Here is a 27,212-nt window from a genome sequence, read left to right as displayed (position 1 = left end):
TCCAGCAAGAGTCCACAATTCGTTTTGTTGTCGAAACCAAAACATCTCATGTGGAATCACGGCTGTGTTTCCTTCTATGGATGTAAGGATGGTGCCATCCAAGAACTTAATGACGTAGGGATGATATGTTAGTCTGTATTGTGGATAGCTAGTATCCACTTGGAATTCAGAAATATTGTAGATGCTCCCCTCGTGAAGGTCATCCCTGAAGCGGTAAACTCGGTATTGGGGTATTGAAACTTGAATTAAGGTAGACTACATTACATTTTCTTCCTCTATTAATCTTAAAAATATAGAAGATAGAAAGCTATATATAAATGTATGGAAGTTGTATACCTGTTCATCAGTAGGAGGAAATCTAGGCTGATAATTTTGCCAAAATGGAAAGCTTTTGCATGTCATTTACGTAGAAGGCGGCCACACACAACCTGAGGAACACGTCCTGGCTGAATGTCCTTCAATGGAATGGTACTCATAATTGGTAATGTTGAAGGTCGTTGTAATGAAAATATGGAAAGATGGGTAATTTATAGAAGGAGCCGATATATAGGATTTGTTTTAAAAAAATTTATATCGGGAATTAATGAGTGACGATTTGATTACATTTAAGGAGATCATGGAGGTTTTTAGAATATATGAATTCCTAACGTTTATATGGCAATAAATTTAGGAGATCGTGGGCCAAAGCGTTTTTGAATATAGGACTATAAATTGCGTAATAAAGAGAATTGTTGATCTCTACAATTGAGAAGATCGTGGGTAATTTAAGATAAGCAATTAAGAAAAATTAAGTTCTAGTAGGTGGGAGAAAACATGTAAAAGATAGATGGGATTAATGGAAAACTTACTCAGCTAGTCGCAAATATAAAGTAATTTTGTCTTCTGAGAATGTGTCATCTAAAATGGTACCTTGAATCTTTGTTAGTTCCCCAACAACATCTGGAAGGTGAATACTTGTTAGAGGATGAACAAATAAATATATGAGCAAATTATCATGTTGATAGACATAAATATTGAGGTAACACTACCAGATAAATGTTAATTAGTTCCAGCAAGAGTCCACAATTCGTTTTGTTGTTGAAACCGAAACATCTCATGTGGAATCACGGCTGTGTTTCCTTCTATGGATGTAAGGATGGTGCCATCCAAGAACTTAATGACGTAGGGATGATCTGTTAGTCTGTATTGTGGATAGCTAGTATCCACTTGGAATTCAGAAATATTGTAGATGCTCCCCTCGTGAAGGTCATCCCTGAAGCGGTAAACTCGGTATTGGGGTATTGAAACTTGAATTAAGGTAGACTGCATTACATTTTCTTCCTCTATTAATCTTAAAAATATAGAAGATAGAAAGCTATATATAAATGTATGGAAGTTGTATACCTGTTCATCAGTAGGAGGAAATCTAGGCTGATAATTTTGCCAAAATGGAAAGCTTTTGCATGCCATTTACGTAGAAGGCGGTCACACACAACCTGAGGAACACGTCCTGGCTGAAGGTCCTTCAATGGAATGGTACTCATAATTGGTAATGTTGAAGGTCGTTGTAATGAAAATATGGAAAGATGGGTAATTTATAGAAGGAGCTGATATGTAGGATTTGTTTTAAAAATTTTTATATCGGGAATTAATGAGTGACGATTTGATTACATTTAAGGAGATCATGGAAGTTTTTAGAATATATGAATTCCTAACGTTTATATAGCAATAAATTTAGGAGATCGTGGGCCAAAGCGTTTTTGAATATAGGACTATAAATTGTGTAATAAAGAGAATTGTTGACCTCTACAATTGAGAAGATCGTGGGCAATTTAAGAGAGGCAATTAAGAAAAGTTAAGTTCTAGTAGGTGGGAGAAAACGTGTAAAAGATAGATGGGATTAATGGAAAACTTACTCAGCTAGTCGCAAATATAAAGTAATTTTGTCTTCTGAGAATGTGTCATCTAAAATGGTACCTTGAATCTTTGTTAGTTCCCCAACAACATCTGGAAGGTGAATACTTGTTAGAGGATGAGCAAATAAATATATGAGCAAATTATCATGTCGATAGACATAAATATTGAGGTAACACTACCAGGTAAATGTGGATTAGTTCCAGCAAGAGTCCACAATTCGTTTTGTTATCGAAACCGAAACATCTCATGTGGAATCACGGCTGTGTTTCCTTCTATGGATGTAAGGATGGTGTCATCCAAGAACTTAATGACGTAGGGATGATCTGTTAGTCTGTATTGTGGATAGCTAGTATCCACTTGGAATTCAGAAATATTGTAGATGCTCCTCTCGTGAAGGTCATCCCTGAAGCGGTAAACTCGGTATTGGGGTATTGAAACTTGAATTAAGGTAGACTGCATTACATTTTCTTCCTTTATTAATCTTAAAAATATAGAAGATAGAAAGCTATATATAAATGTATGGAAGTTGTATACTTGTTCGTCAGTAGGAGGAAATCTAGGCTGATAATTTTGCCAAAATGGAAAGCTTTTGCATGCCATTTACGTAGAAGGCGGCAACACAACCTGAGGAACACGTCTTGGCTGAAGGTCCTTCAATGGAATGGTATTCATAATTGGTAATGTTGAAGGTCGTTGTAATGAAAATATGGAAAGATGGGTAATTTATAGAAGGAGCCGATATGTAGGATTTGTTTTAAAAATTTTTATATCGGGAATTAATGAGTGACGATTTGATTACATTTAAGGAGATCATGGAGATTTTTAGAATATATGAATTCCTAACGTTTATATGGCAATAAATTTAGGAGATCGTGGGCCAAAGCGTTTTTGAATATAGGACTATAAATTGCGTAATAAAGAGAATTGTTGACCTCTACAATTGAGAAGATCGTGGGTAATTTAAGATAGGCAATTAAGAAAAATTAAGTTCTAGTAGGTGGGAGAAAACATGTAAAAGATAGATGGGATTAATGGAAAACTTACTTAGCTAGTCGCAAATATAAAGTAATTTTGTCTTCTGAGAATTTGTCATCTAAAATGGTACCTTGAATCTTTGTTAGTTCCCCAACAACATCTGGAAGGTGAATACTTGTTAGAGGATGAACAAATAAATATATGAGCAAATTATCATGTTGATAGACATAAATATTGAGGTAACACTACCAGATAAATGTTGATTAGTTCCAGCAAGAGTCCACAATTCGTTTTGTTGTCGAAACCGAAACATCTCATGTGGAATCACGGCTGTGTTTCCTTCTATGGATGTAAGGATGGTGCCATCCAAGAACTTAATGACGTAGGGATGATCTGTTAGTCTGTATTGTGGATAGCTAGTATCCACTTGGAATTCAGAAATATTATAGATGCTCCCCTCGTGAAGGTCATCCCTGAAGCGGTAAACTCGGTATTGGGGTATTGAAACTTGAATTAAGGTAGACTGCATTACATTTTCTTCCTCTATTAATCTTAAAAATATAGAAGATAGAAAGCTATATATAAATGTATGGAAGTTGTATACCTGTTCATCAGTAGGAGGAAATCTAGGCTGATAATTTTGCCAAAATGGAAAGCTTTTGCATGCCATTTACGTAGAAGGCGGTCACACACAACCTGAGGAACACGTCCTGGCTGAAGGTCCTTCAATGGAATGGTACTCATAATTGGTAATGTTGAAGGTCGTTGTAATGAAAATATGGAAAGATGGGTAATTTATAGAAGGAGCTGATATGTAGGATTTGTTTTAAAAATTTTTATATCGGGAATTAATGAGTGACGATTTGATTACATTTAAGGAGATCATGGAAGTTTTTAGAATATATGAATTCCTAACGTTTATATAGCAATAAATTTAGGAGATCGTGGGCCAAAGCATTTTTGAATATAGGACTATAAATTGTGTAATAAAGAGAATTGTTGACCTCTACAATTGAGAAGATCGTGGGCAATTTAAGAGAGGCAATTAAGAAAAGTTAACTTCTAGTAGGTGGGAGAAAACGTGTAAAAGATAGATCGGATTAATGGAAAACTTACTCAGCTAGTCGCAAATATAAAGTAATTTTGTCTTCTGAGAATGTGTCATCTAATATGGTACCTTGAATCTTTGTTAGTTCCCCAACAACATCTGGAAGGTGAATACTTCTTAGAGGATGAGCAAATAAATATATGAGCAAATTATCATGTCGATAGACATAAATATTGAGGTAACACTACCAGGTAAATGTTGATTAGTTCCAGCAAGAGTCCACAATTCGTTTTGTTATCGAAACCGAAACATCTCATGTGGAATCACGGCTGTGTTTCCTTCTATGGATGTAAGGATGGTGTCATCCAAGAACTTAATGACGTAGGGATGATCTGTTAGTATGTATTGTGGATAGCTAGTATCCACTTGGAATTCAGAAATATTGTAGATGCTCCCCTCGTGAAGGTAATCCCTGAAGCGGTAAACTCGGTATTGGGGTATTGAAACTTGAATTAAGGTAGACTGCATTACATTTTCTTCCTTTATTAATCTTAAAAATATAGAAGATAGAAAGCTATATATAAATGTATGGAAGTTGTATACCTGTTCGTCAGTAGGAGGAAATCTAGGCTGATAATTTTGCCAAAATGGAAAGCTTTTGCATGCCATTTACGTAGAAGGCGGCAACACAACCTGGGGAACACGTCTTGGCTGAAGGTCCTTCAATGGAATGGTATTCATAATTGGTAATGTTGAAGGTCGTTGTAATGAAAATATGGAAAGAAGGGTAATTTATAGAAGGAGCCGATATGTAGGATTTGTTTTAAAAATTTTTATATCGGGAATTAATGAGTGACGATTTGATTACATTTAAGGAGATCATGGAGATTTTTAGAATATATGAATTCCTAACGTTTATATGGCAATAAATTTAGGAGATCGTGGGCCAAAGCGTTTTTGAATATAGGACTATAAATTGCGTAATAAAGAGAATTGTTGACCTCTACAATTGAGAAGATCGTGGGTAATTTAAGATAGGCAATTAAGAAAAATTAAGTTCTAGTAGGTGGGAGAAAACATGTAAAAGATAGATGGGATTAATGGAAAACTTACTCAGCTAGTCGCAAATATAAAGTAATTTTGTCTTCTGAGAATGTGTCATCTAAAATAGTACCTTGAATCTTTGTTAGTTCCCCAACAACATCTGGAAGGTGAATACTTGTTAGAGGATGAGCAAATAAATATATGAGCAAATTATCATGTTGATAGACATAAATATTGAGGTAACACTACCAGGTAAATGTTAATTAGTTCCAGCAAGAGTCCACAATTCGTTTTGTTATCGAAACCGAAACATCTCATGTGGAATCACGGCTGTGTTTCCTTCTATGGATGTAAGGATGGTGCCATCCAAGAACTTAATGGCGTAGGGATGATCTGTTAGTCTGTATTGTGGATAGCTAGTATCCACTTGGAATTCAGAAATATTGTAGATGCTCCCCTCGTGAAGGTCATCCCTGAAGCGGTAAACTCGGTATTGGGGTATTGAAACTTGAATTAAGGTAGACTGCATTACATTTTCTTCCTCTATTAATCTTAAAAATATAGAAGATAGAAAGCTATATATAAATGTATGGAAGTTGTATACCTGTTCATCAGTAGGAGGAAATCTAGGCTGATAATTTTGCCAAAATGGAAAGCTTTTGCATGCCATTTACGTAGAAGGCGGTCACACACAACCTGAGGAACACGTCCTGGCTGAAGGTCCTTCAATGGAATGGTACTCATAATTGGTAATGTTGATGGTCGTTGTAATGAAAATATGGAAAGATGGGTAATTTATAGAAGGAGCTGATATGTAGGATTTGTTTTAAAAATTTTTATATCGGGAATTAATGAGTGACGATTTGATTACATTTAAGGAGATCATGGAGGTTTTTAGAATATATGAATTCCTAACGTTTATATGGCAATAAATTTAGGAGACCGTGGGCCAAAGCGTTTTTGAATATAGGACTATAAGTTGCGTAATAAAGAGAATTGTTGACCTCTACAATTGAGAACATCGTGGGTAATTTAAGATAGGCAATTAATGAAAATTAAGTTCTAGTAAAAGATAGGTGGGATCAATGGAAAACTTATTCAGCTAGTCGCAAATATAAAGTAATTTTGTCTTCTGAGAATGTGTCATCTAAAATGGTACCTTGAATCTTTGTTAGTTCCCCAACAACATCTGGAAGGTGAATACTTGTTAGAGGATGAGCAAATAAATATATGAGCAAATTATCATGTTGATAGACATAAATATTGAGGTAACACTACCAAGTAAATGTTAATTAGTTCCAGCAAGAGTCCACAATTCGTTTTGTTGTCGAAACCGAAACATCTCATGTGGAATCACGGCTGTGTTTCCTTTTATGGATGTAAGGATGGTGCCATCCAAGAACTTAATGACGTAGGGATGATCTGTTAGTCTGTATTGTGGATAGCTAGTATCCACTTGGAATTCAGAAATATTGTAGATGCTCCTCTCGTGAAGGTCATCCCTGAAGCGGTAAACTCGGTATTGGGGTATTGAAACTTGAATTAAGGTAGACTGCATTACATTTTCTTCCTCTATTAATCTTAAAAATATAGAAGATAGAAAGCTATATATAAATGTATGGAAGTTGTATACCTGTTCATCAGTAGGAGGAAATCTAGGCTGATAATTTTGCCAAAATGGAAAGCTTTTGCATGCCATTTACGTAGAAGGCGGTCACACACAACCTGAGGAACACGTCCTGGCTGAAGGTCCTTCAATGGAATGGTACTCATAATTGGTAATGTTGATGGTCGTTGTAATGAAAATATGGAAAGATGGGTAATTTATAGAAGGAGCTGATATGTAGGATTTGTTTTAAAAATTTTTATATCGGGAATTAATGAGTGACGATTTGATTACATTTAAGGAGATCATGGAGGTTTTTAGAATATATGAATTCCTAACGTTTATATGGCAATAAATTTAGGAGACCGTGGGCCAAAGCGTTTTTGAATATAGGACTATAAGTTGCGTAATAAAGAGAATTGTTGACCTCTACAATTGAGAACATCGTGGGTAATTTAAGATAGGCAATTAAGAAAAATTAAGTTCTAGTAAAAGATAGGTGGGATTAATGGAAAACTTATTCAGCTAGTCGCAAATATAAAGTAATTTTGTCTTCTGAGAATGTGTCATCTAAAATGGTACCTTGAATCTTTGTTAGTTCTCCAACAACATCTGGAAGGTGAATACTTGTTAGAGGATGAGCAAATAAATATATGAGCAAATTATCATGTTGATAGACATAAATATTGAGGTAACACTACCAAGTAAATGTTAATTAGTTCCAGCAAGAGTCCACAATTCGTTTTGTTGTCGAAACCGAAACATCTCATGTGGAATCACGGTTGTGTTTCCTTTTATGGATGTAAGGATGGTGCCATCCAAGAACTTAATGACGTAGGGATGATCTGTTAGTCTGTATTGTGGATAGCTAGTATCCACTTGGAATTCAGAAATATTATAGATGCTCCCCTCGTGAAGGTCATCCCTGAAGCGGTAAACTCGGTATTGGGGTATTGAAACTTGAATTAAGGTAGACTGCATTACATTTTCTTCCTCTATTAATCTTAAAAATATAGAAGATAGAAAGCTATATATAAATGTATGGAAGTTGTATACCTGTTCATCAGTAGGAGGAAATCTAGGCTGATAATTTTGCCAAAATGGAAAGTTTTTGCATGCCATTTACGTAGAAGGCGGTCACACACAACCTGAGGAACACGTCCTGGCTGAAGGTCCTTCAATGGAATGGTACTCATAATGGGTAATGTTGATGGTCGTTGTAATGAAAATATGGAAAGATGGGTAATTTATAGAAGGAGCTGATATGTATGATTTGTTTTAAAAAATTTTATATCGGGAATTAATGAGTGACGATTTGATTACATTTAAGGAGATCATGGAGGTTTTTAGAATATATGAATTCCTAACGTTTATATGGCAATAAATTTAGGAGATCGTGGGCCAAAGCGTTTTTGAATATAGGACTATAAATTGTGTAATAAAGAGAATTGTTGACCTCTACAATTGAGAAGATCGTGGGCAATTTAAGAGAGGCAATTAAGAAAAATTAAGTTCTAGTAGGTGGGAGAAAACGTGTAAAAGATAGATCGGATTAATGGAAAACTTACTCAGCTAGTCGCAAATATAAAGTAATTTTGTCTTCTGAGAATGTGTCATCTAAAATGGTACCTTGAATCTTTGTTAGTTCCCCAACAACATCTGGAAGGTGAATACTTGTTAGAGGATGAGCAAATAAATATATGAGCAAATTATCATGTCGATAGACATAAATATTGAGGTAACACTACCAGGTAAATGTTGATTAGTTCCAGCAAGAGTCCACAATTCGTTTTGTTATCGAAACCGAAACATCTCATGTGGAATCACGGCTGTGTTTCCTTCTATGGATGTAAGGATGGTGTCATCCAAGAACTTAATGACGTAGGGATGATCTGTTAGTCTGTATTGTGGATAGCTAGTATCCACTTGGAATTCAGAAATATTGTAGATGCTCCCCTCGTGAAGGTCATCCCTGAAGCGGTAAACTCGGTATTGGGGTATTGAAACTTGAATTAAGGTAGACTGCATTACATTTTCTTCCTTTATTAATCTTAAAAATATAGAAGATAGAAAGCTATATATAAATGTATGGAAGTTGTATAACTGTTCATCAGTAGGAGGAAATCTAGGCTGATAATTTTGCCAAAATGGAAAGCTTTTGCATGCCATTTACGTAGAAGGCGGCAACACAACCTGAGGAACACGTCTTGGCTGAAGGTCCTTCAATGGAATGGTATTCATAATTGGTAATGTTGAAGGTCGTTGTAATGAAAATATGGAAAGATGGGTAATTTATAGAAGGAGCCGATATGTAGGATTTGTTTTAAAAATTTTTATACCGGGAATTAATGAGTGACGATTTGATTACATTTAAGGAGATCATGGAGGTTTTTAGAATATATGAATTCCTAACGTTTATATGGCAATACATTTAGGAGATTGTGGGCCAAAGCGTTTTTGAATATAGGACTATAAATTGCGTAATAAAGAGAATTGTTAACCTCTACAATTGAAAAGATCGTGGGCAATTTAAGAGAGGCAATTAAGAAAAATTAAGTTCTAGTAGGTGGGAGAAAACATGTAAAAGATAGATGAGATTAATGGAAAACTTACTCAGCTAGTCGCAAATATAAAGTAATTTTGTCTTCTGAGAATGTGTCATCTAAAATGGTACCTTGAATCTTTGTTATTTCCCCACCAACATATGGAAGGTGAATACTTGTTAGAGGATGAGCAAATAAATATATGAGCAAATTATCATGTTGATAGACATAAATATTGAGGTAACACTACCAGGTAAATGTTGATTAGTTCCAGCAAGAGTCCACAATTCGTTTTGTTGTCGAAACCGAAACATCTCATGTGGAATCACGGCTGTGTTTCCTTCTATGGATGTAAGGATGGTGCCATCCAAGAACTTAATTACGTAGGGATGATCTGTTAGTCTGTATTGTGGATAGCTAGTATCCACTTGGAATTCAGAAATATTGTAGATGCTCCCCTCGTGAAGGTCATCCCTGAAGCGGTAAACTCGGTATTGGGGTATTGAAACTTGAATTAAAGTAGACTGCATTACATTTTCTTCCTCTATTAATCTTAAAAATATAGAAGATAGAAAGCTATATATAAATGTATGGAAGTTGTATACCTGTTCATCAGTAGGAGGAAATCTAGGCTGATAATTTTGCCAAAATGGAAAGCTTTTGCATGCCATTTACGTAGAAGGCGGCCACAAACAACCTGAGGAACACGTCCTGGCTGAAGGTCATTCAATGGAATGGTACTCATAATTGGTAATGTTGAAGTTCGTTGTAATGAAAATATGGAAAGATGGATAATTTATAGAAGGAGCCGATATGTAGGATTTGTTTTAAAAAAATTTATATCGGAAATTAATGAGTGACGATTTGATTACATTTAAAGAGATCATGGAGGTTTTTAGAATATATGAATTCCTAACGTTTATATGGCAATAAATTTAGGAGATCGTGGGCCAAAACGTTTTTGAATATAGGACTATAAATTGCGTAATAAAGAGAATTGTTGGCTTCTACAATTGAGAAGATCGTGGGCAATTTAAGAAAGGCAATTAATTTTCAAACCAATTAAATACCAAACAACCAATAAGGAGAGAGCAGAAGTCTACTTTAATATATATGATTCTGCTTATATTAGTGGACGACGCTTCTTCCACCAAGTACACGACAGTTTCTGACTTGTTTGTTTGGTACTCATCATGTTTTTGTTCTTCTTCTATTGAACTTTTTTGTTCTTGGTTTGGGTCTTTGATTAAGACTTTCACAAGTTGTTGTTTCTTTACTTTGATCCTAGTGGCTGATATGGTCAAGGCTCCAAGTCCAAGGATGGCTAAGCTGCAAAGACACCGTCTTTTACCAGGTAACAATCTCCCTCGAGCCATCCTTCTCTATAAGCTTGACCTCGGCTCATGCTTATATCAGTACTCAGAATCAAAACCACTACCACAAAATTGGACCTGACACATAGGTAAGAAAGATAAGAAAAATAAGAAACAAATCTCAGAAATCCTGTCTTTCTTATATCTTGGATGTTACATGACATATGAAGGGTTTAAATACAAGGATGGGAAATAAAACTCTTGACCTTAAAATAAAACCGAACCGAACCAAACATAATGATTTAGTTGAAACAAAACCGAAGTTTGTTATAAGGCTATACTGGTTTTATTATTTTCAAAATCCAAACAAAGAGACAAAATTTGAAACCAATTTTAGTGTCACCTAACCCAAACAGACTACATAAGTAACATATTAATGAACTCATTATATTTAAACTTTTAAGTTATTATTGAACTAAAGCCGAACCTAGTCCAAAACAAAACTTAAACAACCAAACCGGAATTGTAGCGGACCAAACCAATATACAAATGGTTTACAGTATTTGGTTTTAGTTTATATCAAACCAGAAAAACCAAACCGAATTACTCACTCTTACTTACAAATTCAGTAGGATTTGTGTAGGTGTTTCGGGGGAGATTCTTGGTTACATTAGATGAGAACCAAAAAAAGGAAAAAGAAGAGAGTAAAATATCATACCAGGAAAGGAGAAAAAGAACGGTGGGTAAACTAAGATCGGTAATCTTGTAATCATCTTCTCTTTTAGTTCTTGTCCGGTGATTTAGGAAGACAGCTATGTTTCCAAAGATCTGAGCAAGACAAAAGCAAAGAACAGCAGCTGATCCGAGCCCAAACGCATGGCTTTCTGGTATATAGCAGTTCCTCTCTTTGTCCCATCGAATATCTTCTTTCTATATATACACAACTGGAATATTTCAGAAAACTCGGTTCGATTTTGTCAATTAAGAAACACACACAAAAAATAAGATATTATTCTGATGGAAAGTTAGTTTATGTCATCGTACCTTTGTCTTCTTGAACTCGGCGGCGAAACATGTGATGAAGGAAACAAAACCAAGAGAGAACACGACTGAGTAGAGATAAAGGTTGTGCATAGTTTCTAATGATTTTGTGCCTTAATGGAATAAATCAATCGGACGCACTTACATAGATGTATAAAATTCTACAACATTAATGCTATACTTTAAATTGTTTGAGTCAATTTCTCAGTAGTTTTTCCATTTTTTTTTTTTTAATAGGCTTGACAAAACTTTTCACCAACTAGATAATATAAGATTGAGGAAGGAAAAAAAGAGAGGAGAATATTCTTGATTGTATCAAATGATATTTTCCCAAACCATTTTAAAGGAAGTAGATTATGGCGTATAATACAAGTTCAACAGAAATCTCAAAATTTTGGATATGTGAAGCAAATTCTTGATAAATATGGAAATAAAAGAGTGGAGAATATTACTATAATATTAAGGGAAAATTATAAAAAAAAAAGAGCTTTTTCCCAACTTTTGTCTATGTACACTTTTTTTTTTTTAAGTTTGGTTAAATAGGTTTTAGGATATAAAAATAGCCAATTATACCTTTAGTTATATTTTCAGATAAAATTTGTTGATTTTTTTGTCTCCTGAAATTAAAAAAACAGTAAAATTAAATCGAAATAATTTTATTATGTCAATCTAGTGGGCCTAATTTTTCGTAATGGATTTTTCTTCATCATCAATAAATCTCCACTCCTTGTTGGCATCCAGTGTCCATACACCACAAGTAACGTAGATTTGCATCATAAACAAGTAAGGGAAATTTTCGTGGAAGGTGGAAGAGATGGTGACCGATCACGTTAAGGTAGAATGTCGATTTTTCTTAATTTGTTTATCTTCTAAATAATTAAGAATACGCATTCTAAAATGTATTAGAACAAATCTAAACAATAATTACGAATCTTAACCATAAATTAAAAATATTTAAAAATATTTAAAAGATATTCACTTTCCTTATTTAATTTATTTTCTTTCTATTTTTAGGGTATTCTAAGGTTTCCAGGTTACAAATTCTAAAATGTCTATGATATATCTTCTAATTCTTTTAATATATAGGGTAAAACGTAGAAAATGAATTCTGAATTGATGTAGAATGAAGAAAAACGTAGAAAACATATTCTTAATTTTGTAGAACATACAAAATTCAGGTTCTGAAGTTTTTAGAACAATTTTTTCGTCTAAACTTCGTAGAAGATGTACAAATTGTAGAATGAATAATCTAAATGTTTCAGAACTTGAAAAAATCATAGAAAGTATATTCTAAACAATTTAGACCAGAAATCAGCAATTTACAAACTGATTTTTGACATCCAATACATTTTTTTTTCAAATTTTTTTTTACACAGTTGTATAGTAACATGGGTTTTCTGTTTGTTTTTTGGTTTAAACTCTTAAAAACTTCACAATTTCTATTAGTAAGGGCATTTCGTCACAATTGACAATCTTAAAAAAAAAGTGTATATGAACAAATGTTTAGAAAGAACTCCTTTTTTTATATTTTTCCCTAATATTAAATGATATATATTCCAAAACCATTCTAAGGAAACAGATATGATTTGCGTTTACTAAAGGCGAGGTCAATGTGTGACCTTTATAAAAAGAGAAAAAGCATAATAATGGCATGGTCTATATGACTTGAGTATAGATTAAGCCTTCCCTAGTTAAAGAGTTGAAACTTTTTATATATATATATTTTTTGTTTTGTTTGATTTGTATTTCATATCATCTATTGCCTTACTAGTGTAGGAAGTAATATCCATTTTTCTAATCTCTGTTTTCTTATTGATCAATTTGCTATTGTTTACTAATACTAATATTTTTAATAAAAGAAAATGATTTTATCGCTAACTGGTACTTGTGAAAGAAATTCTTAACATAAGTTAATTAATTGTTAGGAAAAAGGTAATTTCATTTTTAAACATAAAACTAAGTTCTATTAAAAACAGATGAGACCATATATATTACTTCCTCTTAAGAACATCAACAACGTTAAGTCCAATACAATAAGCAATAGACTGAACGGTGACCATCGGGTTAACCCCTAAAGCCGTAGGAAAAACACTTGTGTCCGCTACGAATAAGCCTTCCACCTCCCAAGTCTCTCCTGTTGGCCTCACTGCGGATTCCTCTGGCCTAATTCCCATCCTACAACTTCCCATTTGGTGAGCTGAACATAACTGGCCTGATAAATCCTTCAACGGCTTTGAACTCTCTTCTCTCACAAACCGTTCAATCTCTACGGCACTCGCTGTTCTAAGGTTCAAACTCTTACCTTCTAAATTATGTGTCCCAATCTCCACAGCTCCGGATGCGGCCAGAATGTTCAAGACTCTCTCAAGACCCGTCTTTAGACTCTCTTCGTCTTCATCGTTTAAGTTGTAGTCAATGCAGCTCGTGGAATTGACTGTTCCGGTTCCTTTATCTCTCAAAAGCGCAAAAATGTGCGCGGTTCTTGAGAATTTGAGCATTCGGGTTTTGAAATCATTGCTTGATGTCCAAGGAGTGATCCCTGAAAACATTCCTGGATGTAGAGCAGGTGTCTGAATCACCGTTTCGCCATATGACCTCTGCGTTTGTGCATTTACAAGGCTAGACATTGCGGTCATTATTCCTCCCTCGTAGCTCATCTTCTTCTTCTCCGGCCATTTATCTTCCTCTGGAAACCATCCCCAAGCCATAACAACAGGATGTAGGGAAAGGTTTCTCCCAATGTTAGCATTCGTCAAACCGCTGCGTTTCAACAGATGCGGCGTTCTAAGTGCACCGCAAGCCACTACCGTCGCTCTAGACTCCACCACGTATATCTCTTCTCCAAACGCAAACGAAACTCCACTCGCCTTCTTCTTCTTCTTCCCCTGTTCACAGTCATACAAGACTTCCATCACTTCACAACCAGGAAGGATCAAACCATTACCAGATTCAACTAAATCTACAAGCCAAGTCTCTGAAGTCCCCTGCTTTTGACCTTTCTTGCATCCCAAGCAACAAAACCCACAGTAATGATCGGATGGAGCATTCCTCGGAATATTCTTCACCGGTAACCCTAATTCTTCACAACCCTTTCTCAAGATCTCATTATTAAACCCTTCTTCTACAAATCCGCATTGAACACCCATTCTCTTACATACAACATCCATTGCCTCTCGATATGAATCACTTCGGAACATTTTGAGTTTGGACTTTTCTGCCCATTCATTCATCACATGTTCTGGTGTCTTGATCGAGGCGGACCAATTGATTGTAGAACCACCTCCAACCGTGGACCCTGCGAGAACCACTACGTTCATATCAGACGTCGCTAACAACCCACCGGACAAGTACATCTCCTCCATAGCTTGCCCTTCAAGTAAAGAAAGTGTGCTTCTTGCATAGTAATTTCCTGACTCCACCACCAACACTTTGTAACCCGCCTTGGCTAATACTCCGGCTACCACTCCTCCACCGGATCCGGATCCAACCACCACAGCATCACATCTGATTGTCATCACCCGGTTAGAGAGAGATGATCCTTTTGGATTCTTTTTCGGAGTTGAAACTGTGAACCCACGATCGGTTAACTTCTTTGTAACGACTTCTCTAGGGCTTTTGAGATCGACGATGCCATTGTAAAGTGGTCCAAAGATCTCCTCAGGTTTCTTCTTCTTCTCATTTAGTTCTTCTTGAAGATCACTATCATCTAAGCTGGGTCCATTGTAACCAATTGCTTTCCAAGACAAGTTCCTTCCTTTTCCATCGACCTGAAAGTTAATAAATCACTAGAAATTTTATTCGTTTTAGAAGTTATATCAGTTGTCAGCAGTTGACAAGTTCCTCCCGGATACATCGTGTAATGAGTCTCTTTGAAGAATACTTTTCAACAGGTCCACCACACGTAAATCATTGGGCCATATAGACCTCGTTACCATATATGGTCACATCGATATTTTGCATTTTGGCTCAAAATTTAAGAATCAGGTCATTACCATGTCCTTGACTTCATGGTTAAATTCTTCTATGTAAAAGTTTGTTTTATAATATTCGCATACTATGTGAAGTGAACGAGATGTAAATCTGAAATATCTTGATAAGTTTAATTAGTTAGTAGAGTAAGATTAAACTTGATATTGAAAAATATAGTGTGTAAAAAACATAAAACTTAAAGAAACATTAGGAGTACGTATATAGTACTAAGAAATAAGAAATTGTAATGAGTAACAAAGATTTAAGTTTAATTTACCTGAGTGAAGAAGACAAGGGCAGTGATAAGTTTAATGGACTTAAAGAACATTCTAAGGAGTGAGAAATAGCTTGCAGACCAATTGAGCAAAACATCTTCTCTCTGTTTTGCCGGCAGCCGGCAGAATATCCGGAAGTAAGGAAACTCGCCGGTGAAACTTCTCCGACCGCACAAGATGAAACTTCCGATCCAAGTGGAGAGAAACCACAATGCAACTCTTAGTATCCACTTCTTCGGGTGGTCAAGTCTCTCACTCATTAACTTTGCCACCTATATTATTGTGAATTTATGATATAATTAAATAAATAAAAACGGTTAAATAATAATGATGAAAATAATATGAATCAGAAAGAAATATTTAACAGTTTTCATACTAAGATTTAGCATAAAAAGATTTTTTATATTGCTATTGTATTTGTTTGAAACAGTTGGACCCTAAATGTTTTTGCTCCTTAGACTTATTGTATGGATCGCCAACAAAACTATGCGGTCAAACCAGTGTCGCTAATTCGAGTGGATATGTTGATGGCAGTCTCTGAATCGACTGCTATCTAATCAGGTTTAAGGAATTTATACATTGAACAGATTCATTAATCATTATTAACTGATATGATGGAGATTTTTTATTTATCACCGCCTAGGTTAATTGACAGTTTTATAATTGTAATGTGAATTCTCTGAATTTTTTAATAGTGCATTATCAGTTAATAATAAATAAAAAAATCTCCACATTGACTAAAGCCAAGACCAATAATAAGTATAACATCGTAGTAGACTGACTAGTAAACAAGATAAGTATCAATCTATTTTGACTTTCTTTCTTGTCAATGTAATTATGACACGAAAAGGAATATTTGAATTGGTCATCGGAGTAATATTAATACCCTATATCTAATTATCATACATATATGGAACGAATAAATGGTTGCAAAAAGTAGACGAATTAACCAAAAAAAAAAAAAGGGAATTTAATTGTGAGATATTTTTCTACATATTTCTTTTTTGTTAGAAAAATTTGAGATATGTTTGGCATCAATGGCATGCGTGATGACGGAATTTAGGTGTACTCGAAATATGTCGGATCTATATTTCACGGAGAGTACTGATTTTTTGTTGTCATCTAAAGTACTGATTCTTCTTTTAGCGACAACAGTACTGATTTACACACGCATGCAATATGCAACTATAATTACCAAACAGATTTAATATATAAACCTCTAGTTGCTAAACACTTCATGTAATCCAATTATTATATATAGTCTAACCAGTAAAAACTGTTGTTTAATTAACGTTGTCGAATCTTGGAAATGAATCACCTTTGAGAAAGAAAGAAAAAAAAGGTTTAACGTTTTGTAAAACACCTGGCTACAAATTTAATTTTAAAACCAAACCTTGATCGAGAAAGATAACAAATTAACCAAGAAAAACCAAAACTTATCTTATATATGTGTATATGTGTATATATTTGGGATCTATGTGACTATGTAGATATCTTCTATATATATGGCCATGCATGTATGTATGTAAATAGCACTTACGCGGTCTGGAGTTCCGGTCTGAGAAGCGGAGGCGGAGAAATACTCAGCGACGGAATCATCATCCACGTGTCCTACTCCGGAGCCGTCGATGGAGGGTATCAAGGTATCACAGATCGCCACTAGAGATTCCATCTCACGCTGCGTCAGTGATGAGTTTGCACAAAACGGCTTCGTTTGATCATTTCTCTGCCGGAGGCTTCCAACTTCTACGTCTAATTTGGCCTCTGACATTGGATCTTTCTCAAGACAGCTTTTGTTTTGGTTCTCCATTTATTCAATAGTTTACCTTTAAGTTTGTGTCTAGTACTGAAGTATATATATATATATATATATATATATATGTCGTGTCGTGTTTATTTATATAGAGACCAAGGGGTTTAAATACAAACATACTTGCGTATAAATATATTTTATGTACGTATTTATGTAGATTAAATGATACATGAACCATATCAAATAGGTTGGTACCAGAAGGAAAATTCCGATATATACCAGGCAAGAACACAGGTTTGCTGCCAATTATGTTTTCACAATATATTAAATTTTTCTTTTTGTGATTTTCTTTTTATAGAAAGCATGAATATCATTCTTAAAATAACACTAATTACGATTAATCTTTCTTAGTCAAGCCTTTTATTATTGTTAAACTAGTCAAACTTTCTGAAATATTAATAATAAGGACATATTATCTTACGTTTAAATTTAAATTTAAATTTTGATATTTAATAGATATATATGTACACTATTACGAAAACTTATTTGTCATTCGTAGTCGTATGTATCCTAAAATCCACAAACAAAAAGAAAAGAAATCAGAGGATGGGTATTAGACTATTCAGATGGAGTGTAATTTACTCTTTCCAAAATCAGTATATTTACCTTTTGACTTTTTCATACTAGTTGTTATAGAAGTATTAAATTCTTTAATACATATCCACTTTACTTGTAATAAATAATCAAAAACAGAATCACGACGACTAGTAGTTCCAACTACAGTATATAACGGTGTATGTTTCTCCTAAAGCTCAATTCTATAGAACAATTGTAATGTTGTATTTTTAACCTATAATGATATCTCTAAAATATTTTATAACATGTCATACAAATAATTAAATTTAAAGTTTTAATTTTTAGATATGCATCATCTACAATTTGATAATTTGACAGATTATTAAAATAGGAGAATTAATATTATTATTCATAGATTTGAATTTATGTGTCTCATGTGTATAAGTCAATTTGTCTATAATATTTGTAATTTATTGTAAATAGTGCTTTCTAAATATTACAAGTTCAATTCCTAAACCATAAAATTTATAACATCCGAAAGTTTAATCTTATTTTGCTATAGTTGTTCCAATTCATAATTTTTAAAAAAATAAACAATTAAAAATATATCTATGAATTAATAATTATTAATTTACACTATAAAATAATAATTATTAATTTATAGATAAATTAATATCACTATAAATTAATAAAATGTCTTAGTCCCAATATTATTAATTTACAGAGGTTTTACTGTATATCAAATGGCTAAAAAATATGGATCACAACATGTGATATATATATAGAAAGATAATATATAGTTCGGTGAGTCGGATAACAAAAACGTTTCTGTTTCATTTTTTTTTTCTGTTTTCAAACGTTTCTGTTTCATTTTGGTTTGGGTCTTTTTTCAAACGTTTCTGTCACATTCACTTGTAAAAACGTTTTTGTTTCTATCACTCTCACATATCTTTGTTCTACCTTTTTTATATGATAAAAGCATACTAAACATTAAAATTAACTAGTAAATAAGTGAATGTCTGATTCACCCATGTGCGAATGTCTCAAGATATCAAAAGGAATGATAAAACCATAGTAGTATAGAATGATTAATATCAATTACATCAAGTTTTTTTTGACAATGTTCAAAAATATGATAGAATCAAGAAAGCGCAGAGATCATAAAAAGGGCCCAACCACTGAGTGATCAAGGTACCAAACTGGACCCTTTTGAGACAAAAACAAAAGAATTGAATGTAGAAGACAGTACAGTTAACAATACCTGTCCCCCATAATTATCATCATTCATTATAAGTTTCTCATTTCCTCCCCCAGATTTAGAGGTTTATCTTACCCTTTTTAATGTAAATTATAGATGCATTGATATCATCGAATCGATTGTCCAATGCAAGTTGCTGACTGGTAGATGGAATTTAATAAAATTTATGATCTCCTATTTTTGAACGTGCTTAATGTTTTCTTTCAGAAGTGTGCACTCTTGTACACACACAGTGACACAGAGACACAGTACTTTCCGCTAATTGTTGCGTAGAAGTTTCGAAAAAAAAAAGTAGAGTTTGTTTCCGATTGGGTATTTATTCATCTTGATCAACTGATTCCGAGTTCTTAAGAGATATTTACCAATTCAACATATACACAATATTTAAAAAAACCAACAATACTATATGCAAAAATATATAATTGTGCCATCAAACTTGTGATTATTAGAATTATACATAGTAACATATGTTTAGTTTCACACCAACTAAATTTGATTGATTAAATTCCAAATGAATATAATTTAAATTGATTAAATTCTAAATGAAAATATTTTGATTTATTAAATTAAATTCTAAATGAAATTAATATTTTGTATATACATAAAGCAATTTTAAACATATCTAATTAAGTTGATTAAATTACAGCTATGTAAAAAAAAGTTATTATGCGGGTTAAATCCTAAAATTAACAATCAAATAAAATTATACAATTTGTATTTTCAAATTTTAAATTACAAAAATAGTCCCGCGGTGTACCGCGGATTAAAACCTAATATCATTTCAAATTTTGAACATATTATTAGATTTTAACTTGCGGTACACCGCAGGACAAGCTCTTTTGTAATTAAAAAACAAAAATATTAGTTGCATTTCTTTGTTACGATTAGAGTTAAAATTGTAAAATTGTATTTCGATTTTTAATTTTAGGATTTAACCCGCGGTATATCGTATGATAACTTATTTTTTTACATAATCATAATTTAACTGACTTTATTAGATATGTCCAGTATTTTAATAATGATAAAATGTATAATATTAGAATGTGTAGGTACTGATTAATTATTTTCTATAGATTTTAACCCGCTATTATGTTTTTTTCCATGTTTTCTATAACAAACAAAAAAAATATGTTGGATAAAATATAAAATTATATTTTTTTAGTTTTATAAAATAACATTGAGATATTTGTTATTCTATTTTCTTTAAGTATATAAAAATTCTAATTTTCATTTGGAATTTTATTTGCTTTAAGTATAGAAAAATTATAAAAATTATAATTTTTAATTAATAAATTTGAAATCGATTATATAGAATATTAGATTGTTTATTTTCTTAGAAAAAATGAGATATCTTAATTTTAAAGGAAGACAGAAAAATTATTTTAATAATATTTTTAGAAATATATTGTTAAATGTAAAGATTGTGTAAGTATAAATCAAAATTGGTTTAGGAAATAGTAATCATTTAGTAGAGATATTTTAGGAAAAAATTGATTTTTTTTTATTTTTGTTTATTATGAAGATAATCGAATTTGATTTTCATATTTTATTTATTGTTTTTTGTGTAATTTTTTAAAAATCAATTATGTAAATAAGTTGAACTTCAAGGATAGAACACAAAATATACTTAAAAAATGTATATATAGATTTTTGTAAAGAGTTGAACACATATTTGTGATACAAAAGAAAAAAGTTTTTAGCTGGAAAGAAACAAGAAACTTAACAAGACATACGACTCTCAACCGATTAACTGGTTAAAGATAACGTCTGGTTCAAGTTTTCTGTTTATTCCGCAACATCTTTGGGTTTTAGTTAGTAAATTACATTAAGGTTTCTAAAGAAAATGTCATATGTAACGGGTTTCTGTAAAACATTTGATGTCTTATGCTTAATTTGATTACCCATTGAATGAAGAAAGTAACAGTACAAAAAGCTTAGGATACGTATAAAGACGTATTCATTCAAGTAAGGGATACAAGTACGGACGACGTACAAGTAGGTCTTTGCTCTCTTCTTTTTTATAAACCAAAAATTAGTGTATATAAAAAAAGAGAAAGTGAAACTTTGCTAAAACATTATTATACACATCATATACAAAGTTTCTATTGTTAAGGGACAACACCATTAACTCAATGTGACCCATGGAGCCTAGAGAGCAAGAAGAGACAAGCAGAAGAAAAAAAGATAGAGACAGAGATACATAACAAATCCGTGACTGAAGTTATGGCTACTTTCCTGCTCTTGTCAAACAAACCAATCAACAGTAGCATCACTATTACATGTCCCAACTTCGTTTTCAGTTCACTAACCGATTTCACTTCTAACCATTGAGGTCGCGCCTGGAGGGACAAAATATATTATTATATGAACCAAAAATGAGATTTTTGATCAATTATATATATAGATGGAGATTAGTTTATAAAAGGAGCAAACCTTTAAGGTGAACATGCCAAAGAGACTCGATCTATTGGAAGCATTATCGTGTGAAATCGATTCTGAAGTGTCGAGATTACTAATGAAAAGCTCGTACAGTCCCAGTCCAAATACCAACATCACAGTTCCTAGGAGATATATATCTACAAATATTCGTATATATCATCAGCATCAGCATCACATCAATAAAAGTTTTAGGCGTACAATATAATGTTCTTAATCTGAAACATAGATAAACTCTCTTACCTATGGCCTCAACCAAAAGTAATATCACCTTCCCACGATTCACGGAATACTGCAAAAACGAGTCTGCAACATACATACATCCCTGCACCGATCAAATGTTAAAGAGCCAGCAGAATAGAAACTAATAGTTTTGAACTATATATTATATAATATATAGTTTTAAACTATATATTATATAACATGTTTCTTCTGTGAGTTGCAAAAAGAGAGACATAATTACACTCCAAAACTTTTTAGGACAAGAACTAGCTTTATGCATATTCCACAATGTTTCATTTTAGTTGTAGCTTAAACCAGAGAGAGCAAGGAGATAAATAAGCTTAAGCTGCAGTGGCTTTTACCTTGATGAAACAGAGAACCGATCCCAGCAACGATCCTAATGTTCCAAGAAACGTCATGAATCGACAACTATAAATTACCTGAAAATTTAAACATGAATCACGCAATAACCGTTAAGCCATTCATTCATAATCATATCCCTTGCAAAAAAACTCAGCTTTTCCAAGATTTTGTCTAACATCAAAATCATTTGATTTGATGATCTTTGTAATCAACCAACCCTTTTAGTACCTTCCAAACCCCTAATAACCTCAGCTTTAACAATGAACAGACCCATTCAAATCCTTATACAAAAACCTCAGCTTTAAACAGTGAGCAGACCCATTCAAATAAATCCTTATAAAAATCTCAGCTTTAAACTATGACCACACACACATTCAAACCCCTACTTTAAAAGATCAGATTTTGTATCGATTAATCAGCGATTCAATGAAATTTGAAATCAACCCACTTTTTACCTTCTCAATCCCTTCTTCTAAAGCTTCAAAACGATTCGTAGAACTCGATGTTACAGCCGCCGCAGCAGAAGCAGACGCGACGCGCGAAGAGAACAATCTCCCCGGAGACCTTAAACTCCAAGTCCTCGACGGTAATTTCAATCCACGAGGGCTTGATTTAACAAGCCTCTTATCAATCGGGACAAAATCGCGAAAGCCACTACGAAAGATAATCATACCCGAAGGAGACGGTGCGGCGATTGCATTTGCGTTAATGGTCCGGCACGACGTCGTCATGGCTGCTATTGGAGTCGTGGTTCAGGTGTGAGGGAGCTCGGGGGGAGTTAAAAACGAAGAAGGAAGAGACGTGTCAGGAGATTGGTATAGCGCCGCCATGAGAGAGTGAGAGTTGTACGGTCTCTTAGGAATCCACTTGGACGGTACATTTTTAATCACGCGCGTCTTTTTTTTTTTCTGCCAACAAAATATCTTTGAACTATCTAATCGCAGACGCGTTTTTATACAAACGCTATAAACTTTAGTTTGGAATGTCCCAGACCGGGCTTTGGTTTGATTTTTACGGTTTTGTAAATTAAATGTATAAACCGGTTTACTTGTTTGGTGTTCATATCTTTTTTGTTGAATTTGCCTACTAGCCAATATGGCAAATGTAATAAAGAATATGGCCATATAATGAATGAAATTAAGTGAGTAACCAAAGGATAGAGTGAGATTACCATATTACACCCATGTGGTGATGGTAGTGATGGTGGCCGGAATTATGGCCGGCGAAGGTGGTCGCCAGAGTGATCGCCAGAGTTAGTAGGTGAATTATAATTTTTTTTGTGGTTATACACTGAAATTTCCCTTTTTAAAATCTTCACCCTTTTTTTTTGTGTGGCTAAATGTTCTTGCCTTCAACTTCTCCATTCGACTTGCTAGATGTTTGTTTCTTTCATGCTCGTGAATTACAAGAAACAAAGTCTTAAAAGACTAATTAACCAGAGTCAATTGCATATAGCCAAAAATTCCAAAAGATAATCATGTTTTCGGTTTCACATAACTTTTCTTTCTCCCATTAATAGAGTTTGAGAGCAAAGAGATTTGTCGGATACTTTTTTTTCTTATTGATTCTAACAAACTTTACAAGATGTGTTATATACATCTAATTACAGTCAACTGGACTATCTTAAACCGATATCTAATTACAATTAAATAACCAAAACCGGTTCAACTAATTCATTCCTAATACCTCCCTTCAAGATGGAGGCGAGTAGATGTTGAGAACTCCCATCTTGCGCATATTAGCCTGGAAAGGAGCTGGATGAAGCGCCTTGGTTAGTACATCGGCTAATTGATTATCTGTCCGAACAAACATTGTCTTGACAATGCCATCTTCAATAATTTCACGGACCTTGTGGCAATCGAACTCGATATGTTTCGTCCTCTCATGATACACCGAATTCCCAGCAATATGCAGAGCAGCGGTGTTAGCACAATAAAGATAGATAGAAAGAGTAAAAGGAACTCTTAATGCCTTCAGAATATAGGTGAACCAAATGAGTTCCTTCGTAGCTATACTCATAGCTCTATACTCAGATTCTGCAGAACTCAAAGAAACCATATGTTGCTTCTTTGATCTCCACGAAACCAAAGACTGACCAATAAAGATTGCAAAACCACTTACTGATCTTTGACTGTCAGGACAAGCTCCCCAATCAGCATCAGTAAAACCACGAACAGAGAAATCATCATTTGTACCATAAAAGAGACTTTGACCAATCGTACCTTTCAGATAACGCAAGATCTTGTGAACAGCCTGAAGGTGAAACTTTCGTGGTGCTGAAGAGTATTGAGCCAATTTAGCCACAGCGAAACATATATCCAGACGAGTAATTGTCAAATACTAGAGTATTCCAATCAAAAGTCTATATTGTTTGGTATCCGTAAGAAGAGCACTCACAATCTCCGAGAGCTTCTTAATAGGTTTGGTAGAACGGGTTTGGCCGAACGGGTATGGCCGAGCGTACACGAGCGAACATGAGCGATTGAACGGATTCGTCCGAAGGGTGCCTTGTGTGGCCAAAACCGCAGCCCAAGACCCTATATAAAGAGGGCATTTCTCTCATTTAGAACACACATCGGAAACAGGAAACACATACTAAAAACTCGAGTTCGAGTATAAGATAGAGAAGAAGGTTCCAAGATATAGAATTCGGCGGTAAGGCCTAAAGGTCGGAGGTACGGTACAGTACCGACCTTATGGGCTCTGGGGAACGGGTAGTTGCATCTACATAAGCATTTATATGCTTTGGTTGGTCTAGTTGGTCGGAGGACAGGGGGTGCGGCTCGGAAGTGGATCGGGAACCACTAGATTCACCGTGATACGATCGAACTGATGCGCATGCTACCTCCCTACCGATCAGCGTACCATCCGGAGTGTCCATGTACAGACGGTATGGTCGGAGAAAAATAAACGCGGCTTGGCGGCTGGCCTGGTACCTGTACAGATACCTGGGTACATCGTCGAACTGATGCGCGGGATAACTATCTACCGGCCAACTGCTGTACTGGACTGATATTATGACTTATCATGCATTGCATGACATTGTACGGCCTTGCATGGCCTAAGAGAAATGTTATTTATGGCTACTTGGATTTCAGGAAAGGAAGGTGATCGCGGGAAAGGAAGTGCTTAGGCGCGAGACTCATGGTCGGGAAGATGAGTGGCGGTGTTATGGGTAGATAGGATCGATTATACAACTTGTACTAGCTTATTATGCAAACTCATAAGTTGTATCGAATCCTTTGATTACTTAATACAGTATCGAATGTTTGCTTTACTCTAAGTATTATATCATATAGACTCTATGTAATGAATCACAGAATGTGCGAATGAATATTGTTTAAAAAATGGGCCCTAAAATATGACTAAGTAGTGTAATGGGACGAGAGAACCTCTCGGGCCATAGATGGTCCGGGATCGGGGTCTTTCAAGTTGGTATCAGAGCATGCTTGGTTCTAGGACCGGTAGTGCGGGTTTTGGGTATCACCACTCATCGGCTTCATGGGATCTCGCGATAGTTATTCTTACTGATTGCGGTTTATTTAACTTAACTGTGACTAATATGCATGAGTTTGGCAGATGGGTAAGAGCAGCAAGGAAAAGAAAAAGAAGGGCAAGTAAGTGGCCGATGAGACCATTGGCGCCGCGGAGACACTAGTCGATGTGGACGCAGGGAACACGAACACTCAGAATCCAGCCGGACCTGAGATTGGAGAGAAACAACCGGATAATGATAAGCCGGAGAGTAGCGGTGCTACGGACGTGAATGGGCAACCAAATGCCGTACCATCGTCCCAGGAACAGTGGGAAACAATGAAGGCCATGATGGCACAGCTGGACGTGCTCACAAAGGCGTTGGTACCAGATCCTGTGGTACCAACGGTACGTAGCAAGATTGTTACGGGGACCATCGGAGTAAGTCCTGAAGATTCTCCGAGAAAGAGAAAGGACTACTTGCATGCGTTGGAGCATGTCTCAAGACTTAGGACAAAACATTTCCCGAGAAGTACGGATCTGATCGTGGCTGACGAGTGGAGGAGTCGACTTTTAAGAAACTTTAACTCCACTCGCTGCCCGGAGGAGTATCAAAAGGACATTGCGGTCCATTTCCTTGAAGAGGAAGCACATGATTGGTGGGTATCGGTTGAGAAACGTACATGTGGTCAAGTCCTAACCTATGCGGACATTGAGATAGAATTCAACAAGAAATTCTTTCCCCCGAAGGCTTGGGACCGACTGGAAAGTGTGTACCTGAACCTGGTACAAGGGGATATGACAGTACGTGTGTATGATGCTGAATTCAGTCGCCTTAGGCGCTTTGTGGGTAAGGAAATCGAGGATGAGAAAGCACAAGTTTTTCGCTTTATCCGCGGACTAAGGGTGGACATCCGCAACCATTGTGTGAACGGTGTCTTTAACTCAGTCGTGTAAGTAGTAGAAAGGGCGGTCATGATTGAAGTTGGGATAGAGGAGGAGAAACAGCTTAAACGCGAGAGAGTTTCTTCGCGTTCGACCCACCCAGCCAAAACCACCGACCAAAAAAGGAAATGGGAAAAGGTGGATAACGCAAGGTCCGAAGCTAAGTATGGGGATTGCAAGACTTGCAGAAAGTACCACAGCGGTTCTTGCTCGAAGGCCGAGGGTGCATTCGGTCGCTCTCGAAGTAAGGATCATGAGATCCGGAACTGTCCAAGGATGGAAAATGGCAATGGGCCAAGGTCCTGCCACTTGTGCGGGAAAGAGGGACATTTTAGGAGGGAATGTTTGAAGCTTGATGAAGGAAGACAAACCCATCAACGTGGAAACCGTGGCGAGGAATCCTTACCGCCACCACCAAAGAGACAGGCTGTTGCACCACGCGTGTATGAGCTATCCGAGGAAAGTGCCGCTGGGA

The 27,212-nt window shown here is 35.0% G+C and overlaps 2 protein-coding genes, 1 long non-coding RNA gene and 1 pseudogene across 4 annotated transcripts; 1 reads left to right on the top strand and 3 right to left on the bottom strand.

Moving 5' to 3' along the window:
* Nucleotides 1-10,070: 10,070 nt before the first annotated feature.
* LOC104723112 (protein MODIFYING WALL LIGNIN-2-like) lies at nucleotides 10,071-11,607 on the bottom strand (annotated as a pseudogene). Its single transcript, XR_015572050.1, has 3 exons — nucleotides 11,470-11,607; nucleotides 11,144-11,355; nucleotides 10,071-10,563 (listed from the first exon to the last, which is right to left on the bottom strand). The product of XR_015572050.1 is annotated as a protein MODIFYING WALL LIGNIN-2-like (transcript).
* Nucleotides 10,353-11,666, top strand: LOC147933878 (uncharacterized). The gene is made up of 2 exons (XR_015572051.1): nucleotides 10,353-10,466; nucleotides 11,069-11,666. It is a non-coding gene; the product is annotated as an uncharacterized LOC147933878 (long non-coding RNA).
* Nucleotides 11,667-13,407: 1,741 nt separating this feature from the next.
* On the bottom strand, nucleotides 13,408-17,708 carry LOC104723111 (long-chain-alcohol oxidase FAO4A-like). Its single transcript, XM_019231436.2, has 3 exons — nucleotides 17,251-17,708; nucleotides 15,713-15,982; nucleotides 13,408-15,233 (listed from the first exon to the last, which is right to left on the bottom strand). Exons 1-3 carry the CDS (start codon nucleotides 17,518-17,520, stop codon nucleotides 13,458-13,460), a joined length of 2,316 nt encoding a protein of 771 aa, XP_019086981.2. The 5' UTR covers nucleotides 17,521-17,708; the 3' UTR covers nucleotides 13,408-13,457.
* A 3,652-nt stretch (nucleotides 17,709-21,360) lies between these two features.
* On the bottom strand, nucleotides 21,361-23,242 carry LOC104723110 (uncharacterized). Its single transcript, XM_010441420.3, has 5 exons — nucleotides 22,774-23,242; nucleotides 22,318-22,395; nucleotides 21,977-22,058; nucleotides 21,731-21,873; nucleotides 21,361-21,636 (listed from the first exon to the last, which is right to left on the bottom strand). Exons 1-5 carry the CDS (start codon nucleotides 23,047-23,049, stop codon nucleotides 21,427-21,429), a joined length of 789 nt encoding a protein of 262 aa, XP_010439722.1. The 5' UTR covers nucleotides 23,050-23,242; the 3' UTR covers nucleotides 21,361-21,426.
* Nucleotides 23,243-27,212: the final 3,970 nt, after the last annotated feature.

This window comes from Camelina sativa, chromosome 11 (genome assembly GCF_030686135.1).
Source record: "Camelina sativa cultivar CO46 ecotype springtype chromosome 11, ASM3068613v1".
NCBI lineage: Eukaryota > Viridiplantae > Streptophyta > Magnoliopsida > Brassicales > Brassicaceae > Camelina > Camelina sativa.
Note: the sequence above shows the minus strand (reverse complement) of the source record. Positions and strands in the feature narration are given on the sequence as shown.

Excerpts from the sequence above, each read along its gene's own strand:
- LOC104723111 (XM_019231436.2), bottom strand. The coding sequence starts at position 17,520 with ATGGAGAACCAAAACAAAAGCTGTCTTGAGAAAGATCCAATGTCAGAG. Across the intron at positions 15,983-17,250 it reads AGACCGGAACTCCAGACCGC|GTGGCAAAGTTAATGAGTGA; the intron begins GTAAGTGCTATT and ends ACAATAATATAG. Across the intron at positions 15,234-15,712 it reads CCCTTGTCTTCTTCACTCAG|GTCGATGGAAAAGGAAGGAA; the intron begins GTAAATTAAACT and ends ATTAACTTTCAG.
- LOC104723110 (XM_010441420.3), bottom strand. The coding sequence starts at position 23,049 with ATGACGACGTCGTGCCGGACCATTAACGCAAATGCAATCGCCGCACCG. Across the intron at positions 22,396-22,773 it reads TAGAAGAAGGGATTGAGAAG|GTAATTTATAGTTGTCGATT; the intron begins GTAAAAAGTGGG and ends TTAAATTTTCAG. Across the intron at positions 21,637-21,730 it reads TTGGCATGTTCACCTTAAAG|GCGCGACCTCAATGGTTAGA; the intron begins GTTTGCTCCTTT and ends TTGTCCCTCCAG.